General features: G+C 35.1%; 1 protein-coding gene across 1 annotated transcript; it reads right to left on the reverse strand.

The window, feature by feature from the left end:
* Positions 1-261: 261 nt before the first annotated feature.
* Positions 262-16,755, reverse strand: pou1f1 (POU class 1 homeobox 1). Its single transcript, XM_055216565.2, has 7 exons — positions 16,560-16,755; positions 7,615-7,755; positions 7,373-7,471; positions 4,625-4,870; positions 1,188-1,352; positions 1,021-1,081; positions 262-926 (listed from the first exon to the last, which is right to left on the reverse strand). Exons 1-7 carry the CDS (start codon positions 16,696-16,698, stop codon positions 716-718), a joined length of 1,062 nt encoding a protein of 353 aa, XP_055072540.1. The 5' UTR covers positions 16,699-16,755; the 3' UTR covers positions 262-715.
* Positions 16,756-16,993: the final 238 nt, after the last annotated feature.

The following is a 16,993-nucleotide window of genomic DNA, read 5'->3' on the forward strand; positions in this document are numbered from 1 at the left end:
TGTATACCTCATTATAACACTGTCAGGAGTAATAAAATACAGTACTCCCTCAGTAAAAGTGAACAGGGCTGTAATGATAGCACAGTATGCTGTAAATTAGCATGTACCACATACAGGGAATAGATGTTCGATTATATAGACAGTAATAATCTGAATCACACTTCTTACCATCTTTGCTACGAAATGAATGGAAAGCGTGTTGTTAATGTAATAAAGGCCAATAGATTATCCTGTGATAATATGACAAATCATGTGCGACAACACTATTAATAATTTATTTTGACAAATTCATTATATCTATACAAATGACATCACAAAAAGATTTTTCTTCAGAGTGCAAGTATGGGGACTCGAGACATACTGTGCTCTGCTATATTTGCATACTTAGCCAATATATTAAACTTTAAAATGTATTTTAAATAAATAATTTTAAGATGCTGTTAGATCCACGTTTTCTGAGGTTCTTTGTAAAACTATGTATTTTCTGTTTTGTGATCGCTGAATGACCAGCATCCTAATACAAACAATAGGTTTGAAGCGAATGCTTGGATGTCCATCCCTCACAGCCTCGATTTGGAATCAACATAAGGCGTATGTGAAACCCAATTCAATTCCAATGAGGGGTTTCTGAGCAATTCTGTGATCCGAAAAAATGTAAAAAAGCCAGTATATACACGTCATATACTCCTGTACTGTACATTAAATCATTTGATCTTCAGGGCCTACAAGCTGCCGTCTCTTTAGTCATGAATGAGCTGTGGTTTAGGCTGGTTTTGACTCTCTTCTCCCTCTGCCTGCGGTTACAGAACCACACTCGGACCACCTCCTTCTCCAGGTGCAGACCCTCTGCCAAACGTACAATCTCTTGAGACGAGGGTTTACTCTTCTCCACAAAATTCCTTTCTAAGGCTTCCTTCGCCCCGAGACTGTAGAACAGAGTATTCATTAGATATTAATTAGATGCAGATGCTGATATAATGGGTTTACTTTTCTTTTTAATTGTTTAAATTCCCTGTTTACCTGATGGTTGTTCTCCGTTTTCGCTTACGCTCATGCATGCCCATCTTTTCGTTAAAAAGAGCTGAGAGAGCGAAAGGGTTTTTTATGATGTTATTATAACACAAGAGTAGTACACAGAGAAAAAATATCACACATATACAGTAAGAATCTGATGGTTGTTGACTCACCACCAGCTTGTTCAGCCTCCTCCAGCCACTTTGCCAAGATGGATTTGAGTTTGCAGGCATTTTTGAAACTGAGTTGCAAGTTCTCAAAGCGGCAGATGGTGGTTTGGCTAAATTCTGAGCCGTGAACGGCCGCCAATGCCTCACCCACATTGGTCTGCGTGTAACCTGTGCATCAAAGTAAAGTTTTAGAAATAAGAAATTTACAAGCATTTATCTTGACTCTATATTCATATTAGTACCTGAGAGGTAAATACTGTATTGGTACCATAGGTACACTGTCCAAGAAAAAGGTTTCACTGCAAAAAATGATTTTCAAGAAAAAAAATCTTAGTATTTTTGTCTTGTTTGCAGTGAAAATATCTAAAAATTCTTAAATTAACATACTTTATCTTGATGAGCAAAATGACCCAAGAAAATAAGTCTATAGTTTTTAGACCAAAAATGTCAAATTTAAGTAAGTTTGTGCATAAAACAAGCAAAAAAAAATCTGCCAATGGGGTAAGCAAAAAAATCTTGAAAATTTTTCTTAAACACTAAATAAACAAAATAAAGAAAAATTTGCTTACCCCATTGGCAGATTTTTTTTTTTTTTTGCTTGTTTTACTGAAAACAAGACAAAAATACAAAACATTTTTTTTCTTTAAATTCATTTTTTGAAGTGTTAAAACTGTTCCTCTTTTGTCACTGGTGTGGTACCCTCAAGGTTTTTTTGTACCTTTATGAGTATGCAACATATTAAAATGTTGTACCTTTTGGGATACAGTATTATACCCGAAAGCCGCCTTTCACTGTACACAACAAACGATGGCCGATAAACCAGAAGGCATTACACTGTAAAAAAATACTTTCTTACTTAGTATTTTTGTCTTGCTTTAATTACAAATATCTATAATTTTTTAAATCAAGATGCATTTTCTTGATAAACAAAATTACCTAAGAAAATAAGTCTAGTTTTTAGACAAAAAATATCAAATGTAAGCGAATTTCTGCTTAAAACAAGGTAAAAAATCTGCCAATGGGGTAAGCAAAAAATCTTAATCTTTTTTCTTAAACATTAGCAGATTTTTTTTGCTTGTTTTATGCACAAATTTACTTAAATTGGATATTTTTTATCAAAAACTAGACTTATTTTTTAGGCCATTTTGCTCATCAAAAAAAAAAATGCATCTTTGTATAAGAATTTTTTTGATATTTGTACTTAAAACAAGACAAAAAAATAGGCAAGAAAGTATTTTTTTGCAGTGTAATTCCCTACACTGTAAAAAATAATTTTCTGCCTTAAAATTTTGTGTTGAATCAACTCAGGTTTACAAGTCATTTTAACTTAATATTATTTATCTTGACTAGAGATGAGTTGTTATAACTTATAAAATTAAGTTGACTTTCTCAACTATATTTTATAAGTTGTGACAACTCATCTCTGTTGACATGACTTGTAAATCTTAGTTGATCTAACAAAAAATTTTAAGGCAGCAAAGTATTTTTACAGTGTATGGAGAGTTGCAAAAGGGGTGCATAACGGTCCATTCACACAGGACAAAAGCATTAACGCTTTAAAAGGCTTGTCTGAAGCGTGGCCAACAGCCAATCACAGTGGCCGCTACACATGCTCCGGTCTTCAATAAACGTAATTGGTTGGCTCTGCCTAGGATATTTGCATTAGGCGATCTGATTGGTTGACCCACGTGTTGCCGCTTGAAAAGTTGAGAAATGTTCAACTTCTGCCGCGAGCAACGGCAGTGACGCGGCACCGATGGATCCACAATTTAGTTTGGCAATGCATGACTTCACCCATTCAAGGGGAACGGGAAGTGTCAACGCTTACAGCTCGTGTGAATGTACCGTAGGTGCCGACCATTTGCGGATGCGCGATTTTCAGACCCGTTTTGAGCGTTGATCTATTAAAACATTTGAACTTGTGCGACTACACCGCATGCCATACACTGATGTATTTCAGTGTATTCCAATCAAAAAAATCCTTTTTTGTTCAACTTTATTAGTAACACTTAAATCCTTTAAAAACGATTTATTACTGATACTTAATAAATTATTAATTTTATAATTAAATGTTATTATTTTTAATCTTGTCTCAATATGTTCTCTCCAAAAATATTGACTGTCTTTGTCATATATGCATAGCTGTTTATTGTTTCATTCATTTGTATTCGTTTATTTATTCCACTATAATGAATATTCATAGATTGAAGGCTCTTGCGCTAGAATGAGCTTCTCTCCCATGTTGGCACGGATTTACGATTAAACTGAAATTTCATGACGACTGCCACTAGGGGGTGAACTCCGACAGTCGTGTCCAAATGTCGTGTGCAGCGGAAAGGCAGCTTAAGGACTTTTTGTGTACCTTTAAGGACCAATTTTGTACCAGTTAAATACTAGGGGTACAAAACATTTAACTGCACCTTTAAAGGTAGGTCCTTAAGGTAAGTAATGTAACCAAAAAGGTACAAGCAGTTAACTGTACTTTTAAAGGTACACAATAGGTCCTTAAGGTACAGTAATGTAAACAAAAAGGTACAAAACAGAACTACCCCACCGAGGTACCACACTTTTTTTCTGACAAAGTGCTTTTTTCAACATGATCTCACAAAGTTCCATGGTATAGTCACAAAATATTTTGCTCATTTATCCATGTCATTGTCATGGATATCCACATTTTCCGTGTCCGTAATATGGACTGTCTTTTCCGTGTCAGTTTCACGTATTGATAACTCAATTGTTTTTCCTATTTTTAAACCATTGTCTTGTGGGTTTGGTGTTAGATTTGGGCTTTGGGTTAGATGTCATTTTAACTATTGGTTTAACCAATGTTTTTCCGGATTTTTAAACAATTGTCGCCTGACATTAAGGTTAGAGTTGGGTTTGGATTAGGATGTCATTAAATGTAACAGAAAGTCGTTCTAACCTCGAACCCATGTGACAATAGTAAGAAAATAGGAAAAACAATTGAGTAACCAATACATGAAACTGACACGGAAAAGACAGTCCATATTACGGACATGGAAAATGCGGAGATCCGTGAAAATGACACGGATAAATGAACAAAATATTCCGTGACTATAACACGGAAATTCGTGAGATCAGGTAGGCTTTTTTAAAGGGCACTGTCCCGGTGACAACTTGGGACCATTTTTTCTGACAGTACAGTTACAACCATTCATAATGTCAGTCTGGTATTTTAAACAATACTTTGTTTCGTGGCACACTAATAAAATCCTGCATCTCAAAGTTGCATTGGATTCAGGAAATCTAACTGGAGCTATTGATTTACATACTGTAAGTGCTTTTCATGTTTTGTTTTTTAACATCAAAAAGACAATTTGTGTTTGGCCTGTGTTTGGCCTGTGGGCATCCATCTAAAGCAGCTAAATTGTGTTTTTGTATACAGCAGTCTTTTAATATCATAAACAGAAAAGACAAACCCAGTTTGATCCTTCTTAGTTTGAAGTCATTAGCAAATTTCTCCAGTTCACGGATCTGGGGAGAATCCATATCCGGGGGCTCTTCCAGTGGCCGGCTTTTCCTGCGCAGTTCCTGCTTGATGTCGCTCAGAGTGGGTTCATCAGTGAGGAGAGCCTGTGGCAGTGGGGTGAAGCCGTGGGTCAATGCACAAGATCCTCCACCCAAACTGTGCTCAGGGAACTTATACAGGCATGGAGCTAAAGCACCTTTTGGATTGAAAGAGGACAGTCATTAAGTCGCCTGTCAGAAGAAATTACAAATGTACCAAAAGATCACAACACAGACAGAATATCATAGTATATAACCTGGTTTATTTCAAAGACTAGACAGATTTAAAGTGTACTAGAGCAATAGGCTTTATGCCGAGCTGCACTACTTCCTGAACTTCAGCCAGCTCCTTGTTTCCTGTCTGCCATTATTGGACAAACTGATTAATCCAGGTGTGACTGATTATTGTTTCTGTGACTACTGAGGTCAGGCACACCTGGATTAATCAGTTTGTCCAATAATGGCAGACAGGAAACAAGAGCCGTTTCTCAATATGCGTTCTCGTCTGTACTTGCGTTCTTGTGGACTTGTGAAACGTCATCAGTCGCGGCCCAAGTACTGTTCCAATTCAAAGTTCGCATCAAGCCCAAGTTCACATAAAATCCCCGGATGTGTTCTTGATCCGCCCATTTTATCGAGGATGCATCAGAGGAGACTTGTGTGGACTTATGACAGAAGTTTCCCAGAATGCATTTCGCGTCAGAAGTTCGTTCTTCCGAGTCTGAACTTGCAAGTCCGAACTAGGAAGGACACAAGTCCGAACTTGGCGTACTTGGTATTGAGAAACGGCTAAGGAGCTGGCTGAAGTTCAGGAAGTAGAGCAGCTGGGCATAAAGCCTATTACTAAGAGACAATGTTTAGAAATGTGTGTAGAAATGACAGAATTTCTGACTTTTATAACTTATTGTAAATTTATATTTTTGTTATTTATTGGCAATTGTTTGTTCAAAGTTAAATAAACATTAAACATTATAAAATATCTTTACAGAATAAAACTTAAATAATAGCATGATGCAAAGCATTCTGGAAAACAAACTCTGAAAAAAATGATTAAGGTTAATGAGGATTCCTCATTTCCAGAAGGCTGTTATTGTATAATTTTATTCTGTATAGATAAAGACTTGTGAATGTTTAATGTTAATTTAACTTTAAACAAACTGTTGCAGGCAAATAACATACATTTAAGTCTTCAGTAAGTTACTGGCAAACAGCTGCATACAGCAAATTTATTACAGTGCACTATGGAAATGTGTATGTAAGTTAGACTGAATATAATAAGCAGCTGATTTAATATATTAATATAAAGGAACAACATTAAATATTTTAAATCTTATCATTGGTGATAATGAGTGAATTGACTCAAAATGTTTGACTCAAGTTTCTAGTCTTCTATTTAGTTTTCAAAAATTCAGGACACTGAGAAATAAAAGTTATTTAAATGAAAATAGATTTAAATAAATCACCTTTTAAGTTAAAATCGTATGGCAAATTCATAAATGTAAAATATATCTGGTGCCTCTCTATTTTGTCTTCATTAGGCTTTATCTAAAACTGAAGAGTTAAACACTTCATTAAATAATTAAATGTGTTTTTAATGTTTAAACTTGATTGAATCAAAATCTGACACTGTATAGAATATGTAAATGAAATATAATTTCACTATACTCATTTCATACCCTTAAGTATTTGGCAAAGTAAACAAAATTTTCTTGAACCTTTACAGCCGCTTCAAAATAAATTGACCTGCATTGCCCCCTGGTGGCTGAATACATTCAGTGCATCTATTATCTTCGTGTCAAGTATAATCGTCTTTGGATGTTTTGGGTCCCTTTATAAAAGGAAATTTAATTCAATATCGACAGCTATATCTTTAGTCTGGCTATATCTATAGGTTTTATAAGACATTTTAGGGCAAAGATACATGAAAAATATTATAATTTGTAAAAATGGTACTGTAAAGGACCTTTTTTATTCCTTATTTTAACCTTTTATTCCTTATTTTTATTTTAACCTTAACTTTTTTTATTCAGATGCCTAATTACAGTTATTTACTTGCAGTCTTTAATAGAAAAATATGTTTTAATGTTTGTATGTTACGCTTGATTTTTTTCTGACTTCTAAGAGAAACTGAATGTGCCGACTCAAATTTGATTATAAAACACAAATTCAATTTGACATCCCTCACTCCTGTTCAAAATAGTGAAACATTTAAAACTTTGAAATAGAAAGAGTCCGCATTAAAGCACTTCATGATGCTGGATGCTTAAATCAAATAGACAGGTGGTCTATAAAATTTGTTATGCATGTTATGCATTTATAGTAGCCTATATCTGTAAAAGAAATGTTTACATAATCTGATTTGCAAAATTTACAGTATAATGCAATAATTCACATTTAATCTTTACAGTGTGAGGGGCTTGGAGCTTTTTTTGGAAAGCTTGGTAAGTTTAAAAAGCTTTGCTATACATATAAGTGCTGCATCTTTCCTAACTCCACATACAGGTACAGTGCTCCGCATTTTCGTGTTTCTGTGATAACCATTTTCAAACTTGAGTTTGGGCTTGGTTAAGGCCTAAGTTAAGATGTTCAGTTTGTGTGGATTTGGCAGGAGTGGGAAATATAGTGAAACACTCAGGCTTTGATATTAGCACAGGTTGTACCTTGTAATGAGTTGGCTCCGTTCACCATGTTGGCATGAGGCACACCGCAGGTCTGAAGGATTCGAGTCTGGGAGATGCTGGCAGAGAGCATTTCCTGTGCTGCAGAGACAAAAACAATACACTGATTCATAGAAACAACCTTTTTATCCTTCGTTCCTGTGTGTTTACGACGTATGACAGTGCCTGTGCACTTGGGAGATAAACTTCATGCACTTGTGTAACTTGTGCATTACTTGACGCACCTGCCATCATGTTGTAAGTGGTCTGCTGGTTGCTATAGTGACATGGAGGCATTGGGTAGTGCAGGCTGGCTGATGCATTGCCCAAAGCAGAAGTGGACAGGTGCATATGGGAGCGTTTGGACGACTGGACCAGTGGGAGACCTGAGGGGATTACAACAGACAGACAGACAAATAGATTTACACATACAGTAGATAGATGGCAGAAAGGCATAGAATCTTTAACAGACAGATATCTGAACCTTTCTTATCTTTAAAGGGACAACGTGTAGTTTTTTTATTAGTCAAAATCAATGTCTTTATTCATAAATATGTTCTCATTGATCTTTCTCATTCCACGCTGCCTGGCAAGAGCAAATGTAAGGTTCAAGAAGCTTTATTTCAATCATATGTAGCTGATGCGATACCCATTAATACAAAACAACGTTTATCAAGGACTATGGAGCTACACAATGTGATGTTGATGAGAAATTACAGTATGGCCTTACCCAGACCTGAGCCGAGATGCTGATGAGAACATTGATGCTGATGCTGCGTAACCTTTCATGCCTTTGTAAATAAAGCTTTTGAAAAGTCTCTTCCTTACCTGTTTTGTCAGTGTGACATTTTAAAGGTCAGGTTTTTGTCCAAAACATTACAGTATTGCTCTATCCAATTATGTAAGAGGCATTTGTTTTGCATTTCTTTTGTCAGGGTTGTTTCTGAAAGAGTTATCGGTGCTGTGATTGCATAAATAACTAATCTCCCTACTGAAAAATCCAGCTAAGACTTAGCTGGTTTATGGTGGCACTAGCTGGTTTACGCTGGTCCTCCCAGCCTGACAAAGCTGGTCATGCTGGTGGGTCAGCTGGTCTTACAGCATCCAAGTCCAGCTGGGTGATTCTCACGAAACCATTGAAACACCACGGCACTAATGATTTTAGCTTTAAAATGTGTAATATAGTAACATTAAAAAGCATCAGAATTAACACAATACTGTGTTCTACCTTGCACAATGTGTGATTTCAACAAAATAATTTATAATTGGAAATTTTATCTCATTTTCTGCTGAAATTCTCATTACCGCAATGTGTCCGGCTGTGTTTGAACATACGTTATGTTGCAATTTAATCAAATTAACACAAAAATATTAAGAAAAATAAATAAATGGATGTTTTGCTAGACTACTTTAGATGACAGAAAAAATATTTACTGAATATTCATGTATAATAATAATGAAGAAAAATTAGGAAAATGATGTGTCCATGCCTGATGTTCTCATCCTCCGCAACACTTTTTGAGAACAGTTTAAGCACACATACAGAATTTTAATAAAGTTTGATTTTGAGTGACCAAGCACATGGACCAGTTACTTCAAGATGGCTACCAGGTAAGATCATTTTTTTAGAGTTAATTTGAAATATTGTCTTGTCAGAATGCTTACACGACATTTTGATTATCATTACCGCAACAGATGCTTATTAAATGTTAATTTAATTAATAGAAGCATAATACTTTGATTTTAAATGCATGTGCAGAATCTCCAAATTATGTTCTTTCAGGTTTGTCATGTCATTTTGAAAATATGTCAGTGTTGATGTTTTCTGACTGTTGCGGTAATGAGAATTTTTTTTAATTATGTTACAAAAAGTGTTAAATGATAAGTAAAAGTTTTTAAATGAATGTTCCCATTTACTCCAGACTTTGTTTTTCAATGTCTGCTGGGAAAAGCGTAAATTTAAGCAATTTTTACATTTTCATGCTTGACATTTTTAAAACCAAGTTTTCGTGAGAATCACCCAGCTAGACCAGCTTAAAAAGTGACCAAAACACAGCTACACCAGCTTGCTACACCAGCAAAACCAGCTTCCTACACTAGCAAAACCGCCTAAAACCAAGCTGGGAGACCAGCTAAAACCAGCTCACCAGCTTATGCTGGTCATAGCTGGATTTTTCAGAAGGGCATATTTGGTAAGCTTTGGTAAGTGGGTTTTGAATTAATCCCTCCAGTGTGTAAAAAACAGTCACGTAGTGTGTGGTTTTAACAATAAGGGCACAATTTGTCCTGGGATTCAAAAGTTAGCTGTTTGTTCTGCTGGGTGCGACATTTTAAAATTGTGAAGTGTGAAGATTTGAGAAAATGGTGAATTGTTCCCAGAACTGAGTCTAAGCAGTCGAGAAAAACTGTGTAAATGGTTTTGTTCAAAACAATACAGAACATCACAGAGAAGCAGAAAAATAAAAAGAAGTGTGTGGATAAGATAGAGTTGGACAGGGAGAGGATGAGGTGAACTAAAATGAGGACTAGTTGGACTAGTGAAGGGGAGGAGTAAAACTGCAAAGAAAAGTTCAAAGGAGAGTAAGAGCTGTTGTCACTTATGAAATAACAACCACCATCTAATAGACCATCATAGCACAAGTGGTGGCAAAAGCAGAAAGGGAACAAGTGGGAGGAAACATGAAGACATTTGTGATTGCATGCTACAGTACAACATAGCATTCCACCATTCACATGCAATCACAAATAGTTTTGCAGCTCGTTTTATTCCTCCATACTCTTCTTTCCCCAATCCCATTGAGGTTTTTTTTGCCAGGAAGTGGAAAGTGATCATCGACCACATGATCAATTGTCCCTCCTGAATGAAATGGATGCTGGCTGCAGACATCTCAGCTAAAGTTTGCCAAGGGATAAAGCATGCTAAGCATTTCTATCCAAGTTTTACACATAGTCTTTACTGGTAATTTACTGGTGAATTGCCGTTAACAGGTCATGTGTGAACAGAACCTTTCTGGAAATCAGTGCTGCCAATTTACCAGTAAGAGAGGTTGTAAGATTACCAGTAATTTAAGTGCTATGTGTGAACAAAAATATAGATGACTGGCATTTAGAACCGACGACATCAGACTGCACTGAAAGTTCGGGCCAACCATAACGTTTTGATACAGATGACGCATTTACACACTGCTTAAAGTCGAGCACACCTGAAGTTAACGTCCACATTTCTTCACCAACGTTATTTAAAACAGCTTACCATATATGCTATTGTCCTTATGCCAAGAAAGCCTGCACTTTTTTAAAACTCCATAAAGTACTGATGGCTCCCTCTGTAACCATATATCAACCGAGGGAAGAGTGCAGTTTTATTAACAAAACAACATGAAAAAACACAAAACATGGTATGGTATGGCATGTCATGAAACTCCAGCAGATAAAGATACATACATACAAACCAGGCGCGTAATTTGCACGGGGGTTACGGGGGTCATGACCCCCTAAAAAATCAAATCCAGCTAATATAACCCCCCCGAATATCATCACATCATTCAGATTAAAATAAATATGAAATATTCCGAATGAACACTTTTGTTCGTTTTCTTTATTAATTTCATTTGCCAGCAAGAAACATAGAATGATTGAACGGAGTATTTATCCTTGTTCTGTGATGTGACATGTAGACAAAAAAAATTTTGTTTGGGTCTGTAATGCCTTAGAAGCTTCCTAAAAACCTCTCTCAGATAGCTCTATTAGGGAGGGGGATTTTAAACAAGTGGTTTTGCACCATTTGGCTCCCCCTCCTGGCTTAACTTGCAATCTCATTACTGATTGGCTGACTTTGCTGCCACTTTAATTATTTTAAAGTGGAGGGGCAGTTAGATGCCTGTGATGTCATAAGCATCAGTTTTTCAGATTGGGCTGTTTTCTGGCTGACATTTTTAAAAGAGGAATTTCTATGAGACTGAGATGTTTAGCTAGTTTAGCACTTTTTGTATGTTTGTGAATGTGGGTAGACTACCATTAGTCAACAAAGACAAGGTAAAAATGGTTTTTCATTCTCTGTCCCCTTTAAATAATCTGTAATATAAAATCTTATTATTTTATTTTAATAGATTTCAAACTGAAACATGACAGGTAATACAGTTTATGTAATGCCATACCTGTTAGCATTTTGACATGTGCTATGATGGACTATATGTTTCGGTTGAATAGAAAACTAGTGCTAATGTTTCAACCGAATTACTTTATTTGAATCAGGTTTGCTGTGTTTTGATAGAGTTAATACATGTAGAAAAAGGTATTACCGGTAAGCATTTTCTCTTCCGAGGGGCGCGAATTCAAATATATGTCCGGAGTGTCATGTGTGTTGCTCGTCATGTCAAAATATGTATTCAGTGCGTTATGTGAGCCATGTGCATCATGCGTCATGTCAAAATACGTGCCTGCTGCACACAAGGGTTTACGATTAAAGAGACGCTCACGTTCACAAAATACTCGAAAGACACTAACTTAACAGTAAACTCTAATTAAACGAGATTTAGTGTGTATCTGGCAAACACGAGAGTCTCTTTTATCATGACCCCTTCGAAGCGTCTGCAGCAGGCACGTATTTTGACATGACACGTGATGCACATAAGTTTACATGGTGTGCCAAGCACATTTTTGACATGACAAGGCACACACATGATGGGCTAAATACATGTTTTCACAAGCTTCACATCGTGAGCTCTCAAAAAAGAAGTCACCAGCCACTACCGATTTTGAAATGTGAGTTTGTATTTATTTAAAAAACCAAGTGTGTTATTAAGAAAAAGTGAAGAAAAAGTATTGGTAAACACTTGTTAAAACAATGTAATATGTACCATGATCTCAAGCAGTCAGAGCTGCAAAACAACAGCTAAACTTTTACAGAATTTTCTTCATATCATTGTCAAACAAAATTACAATCTGTTTTAAAACCGCCTCTACAAAATCCTTATGTCAAGATGTTAATCATGTATAATAGCCTTGTCCAGTACAACATACAAATCCGGCAATGAAATGATGCAATGAATCTTTCATTTAAAATCAAGTGCTCTGATACAATAACAAGGCCATTAGATTAAATAGCTCTTCAGACTTTCAGATTGCTGCACACTCCAACATTACAAAGACTCGTGGAGTTGACAGAGGGCACATGTGTTTGAATAGAAACGACAAAACATTTCATTTGAAATGAACAAAGTTTCACGTCTCGTTGTTGAGGGCCAGAGGTCGATTGCACAGTTGCACAGTAATTATGCATGAGAGTTGTAGCAAACCATACTATTTTTTGCTATAGCAAACAATGGACAGGGATATGACTCAATCTAAGTTTCTTACAAGAGTTTTACTAAAGCTTTCCCACACGTAGGATGAAACTGAAACAAAATAAGTACATAATAATTTAGCTATCTACATGTCAAAGTAATTATATGTCTGCTTTAATAGTTATCTGTGAAGAAGTAACAGCTGATGTTACGGTCCAGCTCATACAGACCACAACATAAAAAGAGACAAATATAAAGATATTTTTGTTAATTAGCAAGCAAACAAATGTCTAGAGTCTCTCTCTCTCTCTCTCTCTCTCTCTCTCTCTCTCTCTCAAAGAATATAAAAAAGCGGATAAAATAAAGGGCTAAATAATAAACTAACAACACTAAACGTTTGGTATACATTAACATTATTAAAGATTAAATGTTGTTAAAATAAATAGCTGATTGTTATGTTAGTTAATGCATTAACTAATGTTATTCAATGGAACTGTAAAGTGTTACCCTTACATGCCAAAAAGCTACAGTAAGTGCTATCAACTCTTCTGAAAGCATTACTTTCTTAACTGATCTGGATTGCAGTGAAGTGAGTGTCATTACTAAGATGATGTACAATGACATTGGTCAGTGCATTTTACTTTTGATCTTTCTACAAACACATCTTTGTCTTGGATGTGAAGTGTGATCTCTTGAAAGGTCATTTCCTCAGAGAGATTGAGTGATGACAGCAGCGCGGTCTGAAGATAATGCAAAAGAATATGTGAATGTAAGGGTCACATTAGGTCATATCGACATCCATTCATAGCCTACAGTCTCCCTTTTTCTCCACCTTTCCTTTTCCACATAATAAAACCTTTATGGGAAATATTCCCAAAGGAAAATGCAGTCATCTCACTGCATCTGTAAATGTATCTGTGAAAGTCCAGTCAGTCTTCTCCAACTTAACATAAACATAAAAAATAAGAGATCACTTTAAGATTATTTTTTAAAGTGTAGTTTTATAGGTATTTTCATTTTTGTTTCTTCCTGTCACTTACCGACATTTCTGCCAAAAATAATGTTTTTATTTGCATTCATTTGCAAAAAAAAAACTGAAACCAGACAAACTAACAAAAAGTTGCAATGGTTTCAGTTATTAAACTGCAAAGATATATTATTTTTAAAACAACTCAATGCTAAAGTTTTTCTATGTATTTAGGAACAATTCAACAGTGAATATTTGACAGTATAACCCTGATTTTAAATCACATCTTTTTAATGGGTCTTGGCATGCTCTCAGTCTTTTACATTGCTGTCGGGTGACTTTATTGTCACATCTCACTCTGAGGTTTTCTTTTCTTGGAATTCAATAGACACTGGTCTGAAATGGTCACAATACTGTGCAGTAACTGTCATTAAGTGTCATTAACTAACAAAACATTTAATCAATTTAATGTATTGTAATTAACTTTGCAGTGATATGGACCCAATGCTGTATGGCTTAACCCATTAATGTACTTTTTCATTTAATTTTAGGTGATTCTGTCTTCAAATGCAATAAAACATAATTTTATCAATTTTAATTATTATTATTATTAGGCCTATTATTATTATTATTATTATTATTATTATTATTATTATTGGATGATTTGTTTTTATTTCTTAAACACATGGAGGAAACTTTACAAACTGAAACATATCTATGATGCTGTTATAAAACTATTTGACAGAGTATTAACACTTAATGACATTTAAACGACAAATAATATTTGTACCACTGTAGTTGAGGTCACAAAAAATATCCATGACACTGTTATAAAACAATATGACACTTAGTGACATTCTAATGACAAGTTCAATTTGTATGACTGGTAAAAAGTGGTCAGTTGTTGTCTTGGTAATGTCAAGTTATGATGTAATGTCAAGTTGTCATAACAAAGACATCTCAAACAATGTCATCTTTGCATTAAAAATTACATAATAGAACAAATGACACCTAATGACAGTTGTCATAAACATGCATAAAATCTCACATGACACAGGTCATGTCATGATTATGAAGGTGTCATGTCAGTCCAATGAACACCCCTTCAAGTAAAGTGTTACCTCTTATATATTCTCGCAGATGTATATTATAAGATAGCCTACAATATTGCAATTGTATAATCTACGTAAATTGACGTTGACTTAAAGTAATCTTTGACATGGCCTTAGTCAATATTAAGGATATCAAAACCGCATGAAGTTAAAACAACTTGGTTTTGCAAGTATATTCAACTATTTTAAGTTTTGACATTTAGGATTAATATGTTTGCATAACTTATAAAAAACAGTTGAAATTGTTTAACTTAATTAGGTAAAGTAATGTTTTGATTTGACAACAATTTTTTTTTACAGAGAAGGTTAAATTATCATGTGTTCTTTACATTATGTAGGATGATTATGTGTTGAAAACAATAAATCACAAAAAATCACTTTACTATAGCTGGGTTTCAAAGACTAAGTCACATGTGAATTAAAAGCATGTTGATAGGCCTACTATATTCAAACAACTGCCAAATGCAAGTTAAGAACACTTTTGTACCCTTTACATGATACTTTAGCCACCTGAAATAAATGTCTGGGGTGAATATGAGTGTGCTTGATAAGTGCCTCTCACATATTTGTACCAAAATCAGGTTCCAAAATCAAATCCTGACACAATATACCAAAGGTAAACTAAAAATAAGCTTTGAAATGTATTACAATTGCCTGCACAGGTCCAGCAAAATGGAAAAGAACAATGAAAAGCGGAATAAAAAATGAATAATGTTATATCTTTAAAATCTGAAGAAGTGTAATTTACTAGCATCATTTGTTAAACAAACACTGGGTTAAATATGATCTATATTACTATATGTGGCACTGGACCACAAACCAAGGGTCAATTTTTAATTGAGATTTATACATCATCTGAACATTGAATAAATAAGCTTTCCATTGACAAATGGTTTGTTATGATAGGACAGTATTTGGCCTGTGATAAAACTAGAAAAACTGGAATCTGAGGGTGCAAAAATCAAAATATTGAGAAAATTGCCCTTAAAGTTTTCCAAATGAAGTCTTTAGCAACTGTTTCACAAAAATAAAATGTTGATATATTTATGGGAAATCTACTAAATATCTTCATGTAACTTGATCTATATCCTAATTTTTTGGCATAAAAGAAAATCCATAATTTTCACCAATACAATGTATTGTTGGCTATCGCATATACCAATGCGACTTAAGACTTTTTTTGTGGTGCAGGGACTCAATACAGTAATGTATTTGTGCCTATACTGTAGGGTTTGATTGGATAAAACCTTTTACAAAGCATACAGGAAAACATTTCCCCTCTCTTTTAAACTTTGTCAAACAATTTATTTTTCAATCCTATCTATTCACAATTATATGGTTAGTTGCATTAAATAGTTTGCATTTAACATTGTTTGTGAAAACCCAGCTAAAGTCATTGTTATACGTAAAATCATCCCACATAATGTAACGAACATTCTATATAAACTTGATTGAATATAATTTTGATGCTCCTAATCTTGGATTTCACAGACAGTGACATTTTCCTGCTGTCTGTGTCCCTTTCAAAACAGACACATTTTGCTGTAAATTCTATGCTGTAAATTCCTCGTTGCACTTAAATTTTTAAGTTTAATCAACTTGAATTTACAATTCATTTCAATTCTTTTTACTAGTGAGGAGTTGCTATAAATTATAAAAATAAAGTTGAAATAACTTAAGCTAATTCAACTTCAATTTAATAATTTAAAGCAAATTCTCCTCACTAGTCCAAAAAGTTGAAATTAATTAAGTTAATTAAATGTACAAGTGCAAGAAGGATTTTTTTACAGTGAAGATTATTCTAGGTCCAAGAAGATTAGATTTACCTGAAGGCATCATGTTGGTGTGGCTGGTGACAGGCAGGCACTCGGATGGTCCCGTGTGGTGCATAAGCAAAGGCAGGGCAGCCGAATCTCCGCTGAGGGTCGTGAAGGAATCAGTGGTGCTAAATGCCTGGCAGGTCATGACTCTTGATGTTCACCTACCCAGAGACTATAGCTCCTAAACACGCCGCACAAGCCTACCTGTGTGACACGAAGAGGGCGTGTGCAGGTATTTATACCAAGCCCCCTCAGACCCCTCATCTATGTTAATGTCCTGTTGGTGTTACCACACCATAGAAGCCCAACAGCAGCTTCCTGAGGCAAAGCTGTGGTAATTAGGGTAAAGTGTTGTAATTTAATACGGTCTTTTCCACCGTGTGTGGTTATGACTGTTTTGACAAACCAGAGCTTATGTGACTTAAGCCGAGGTTTCCAAA

This window comes from Misgurnus anguillicaudatus, chromosome 17 (assembly GCF_027580225.2).
Source record: "Misgurnus anguillicaudatus chromosome 17, ASM2758022v2, whole genome shotgun sequence".
In the NCBI taxonomy this organism is placed as follows: domain Eukaryota; kingdom Metazoa; phylum Chordata; class Actinopteri; order Cypriniformes; family Cobitidae; genus Misgurnus; species Misgurnus anguillicaudatus.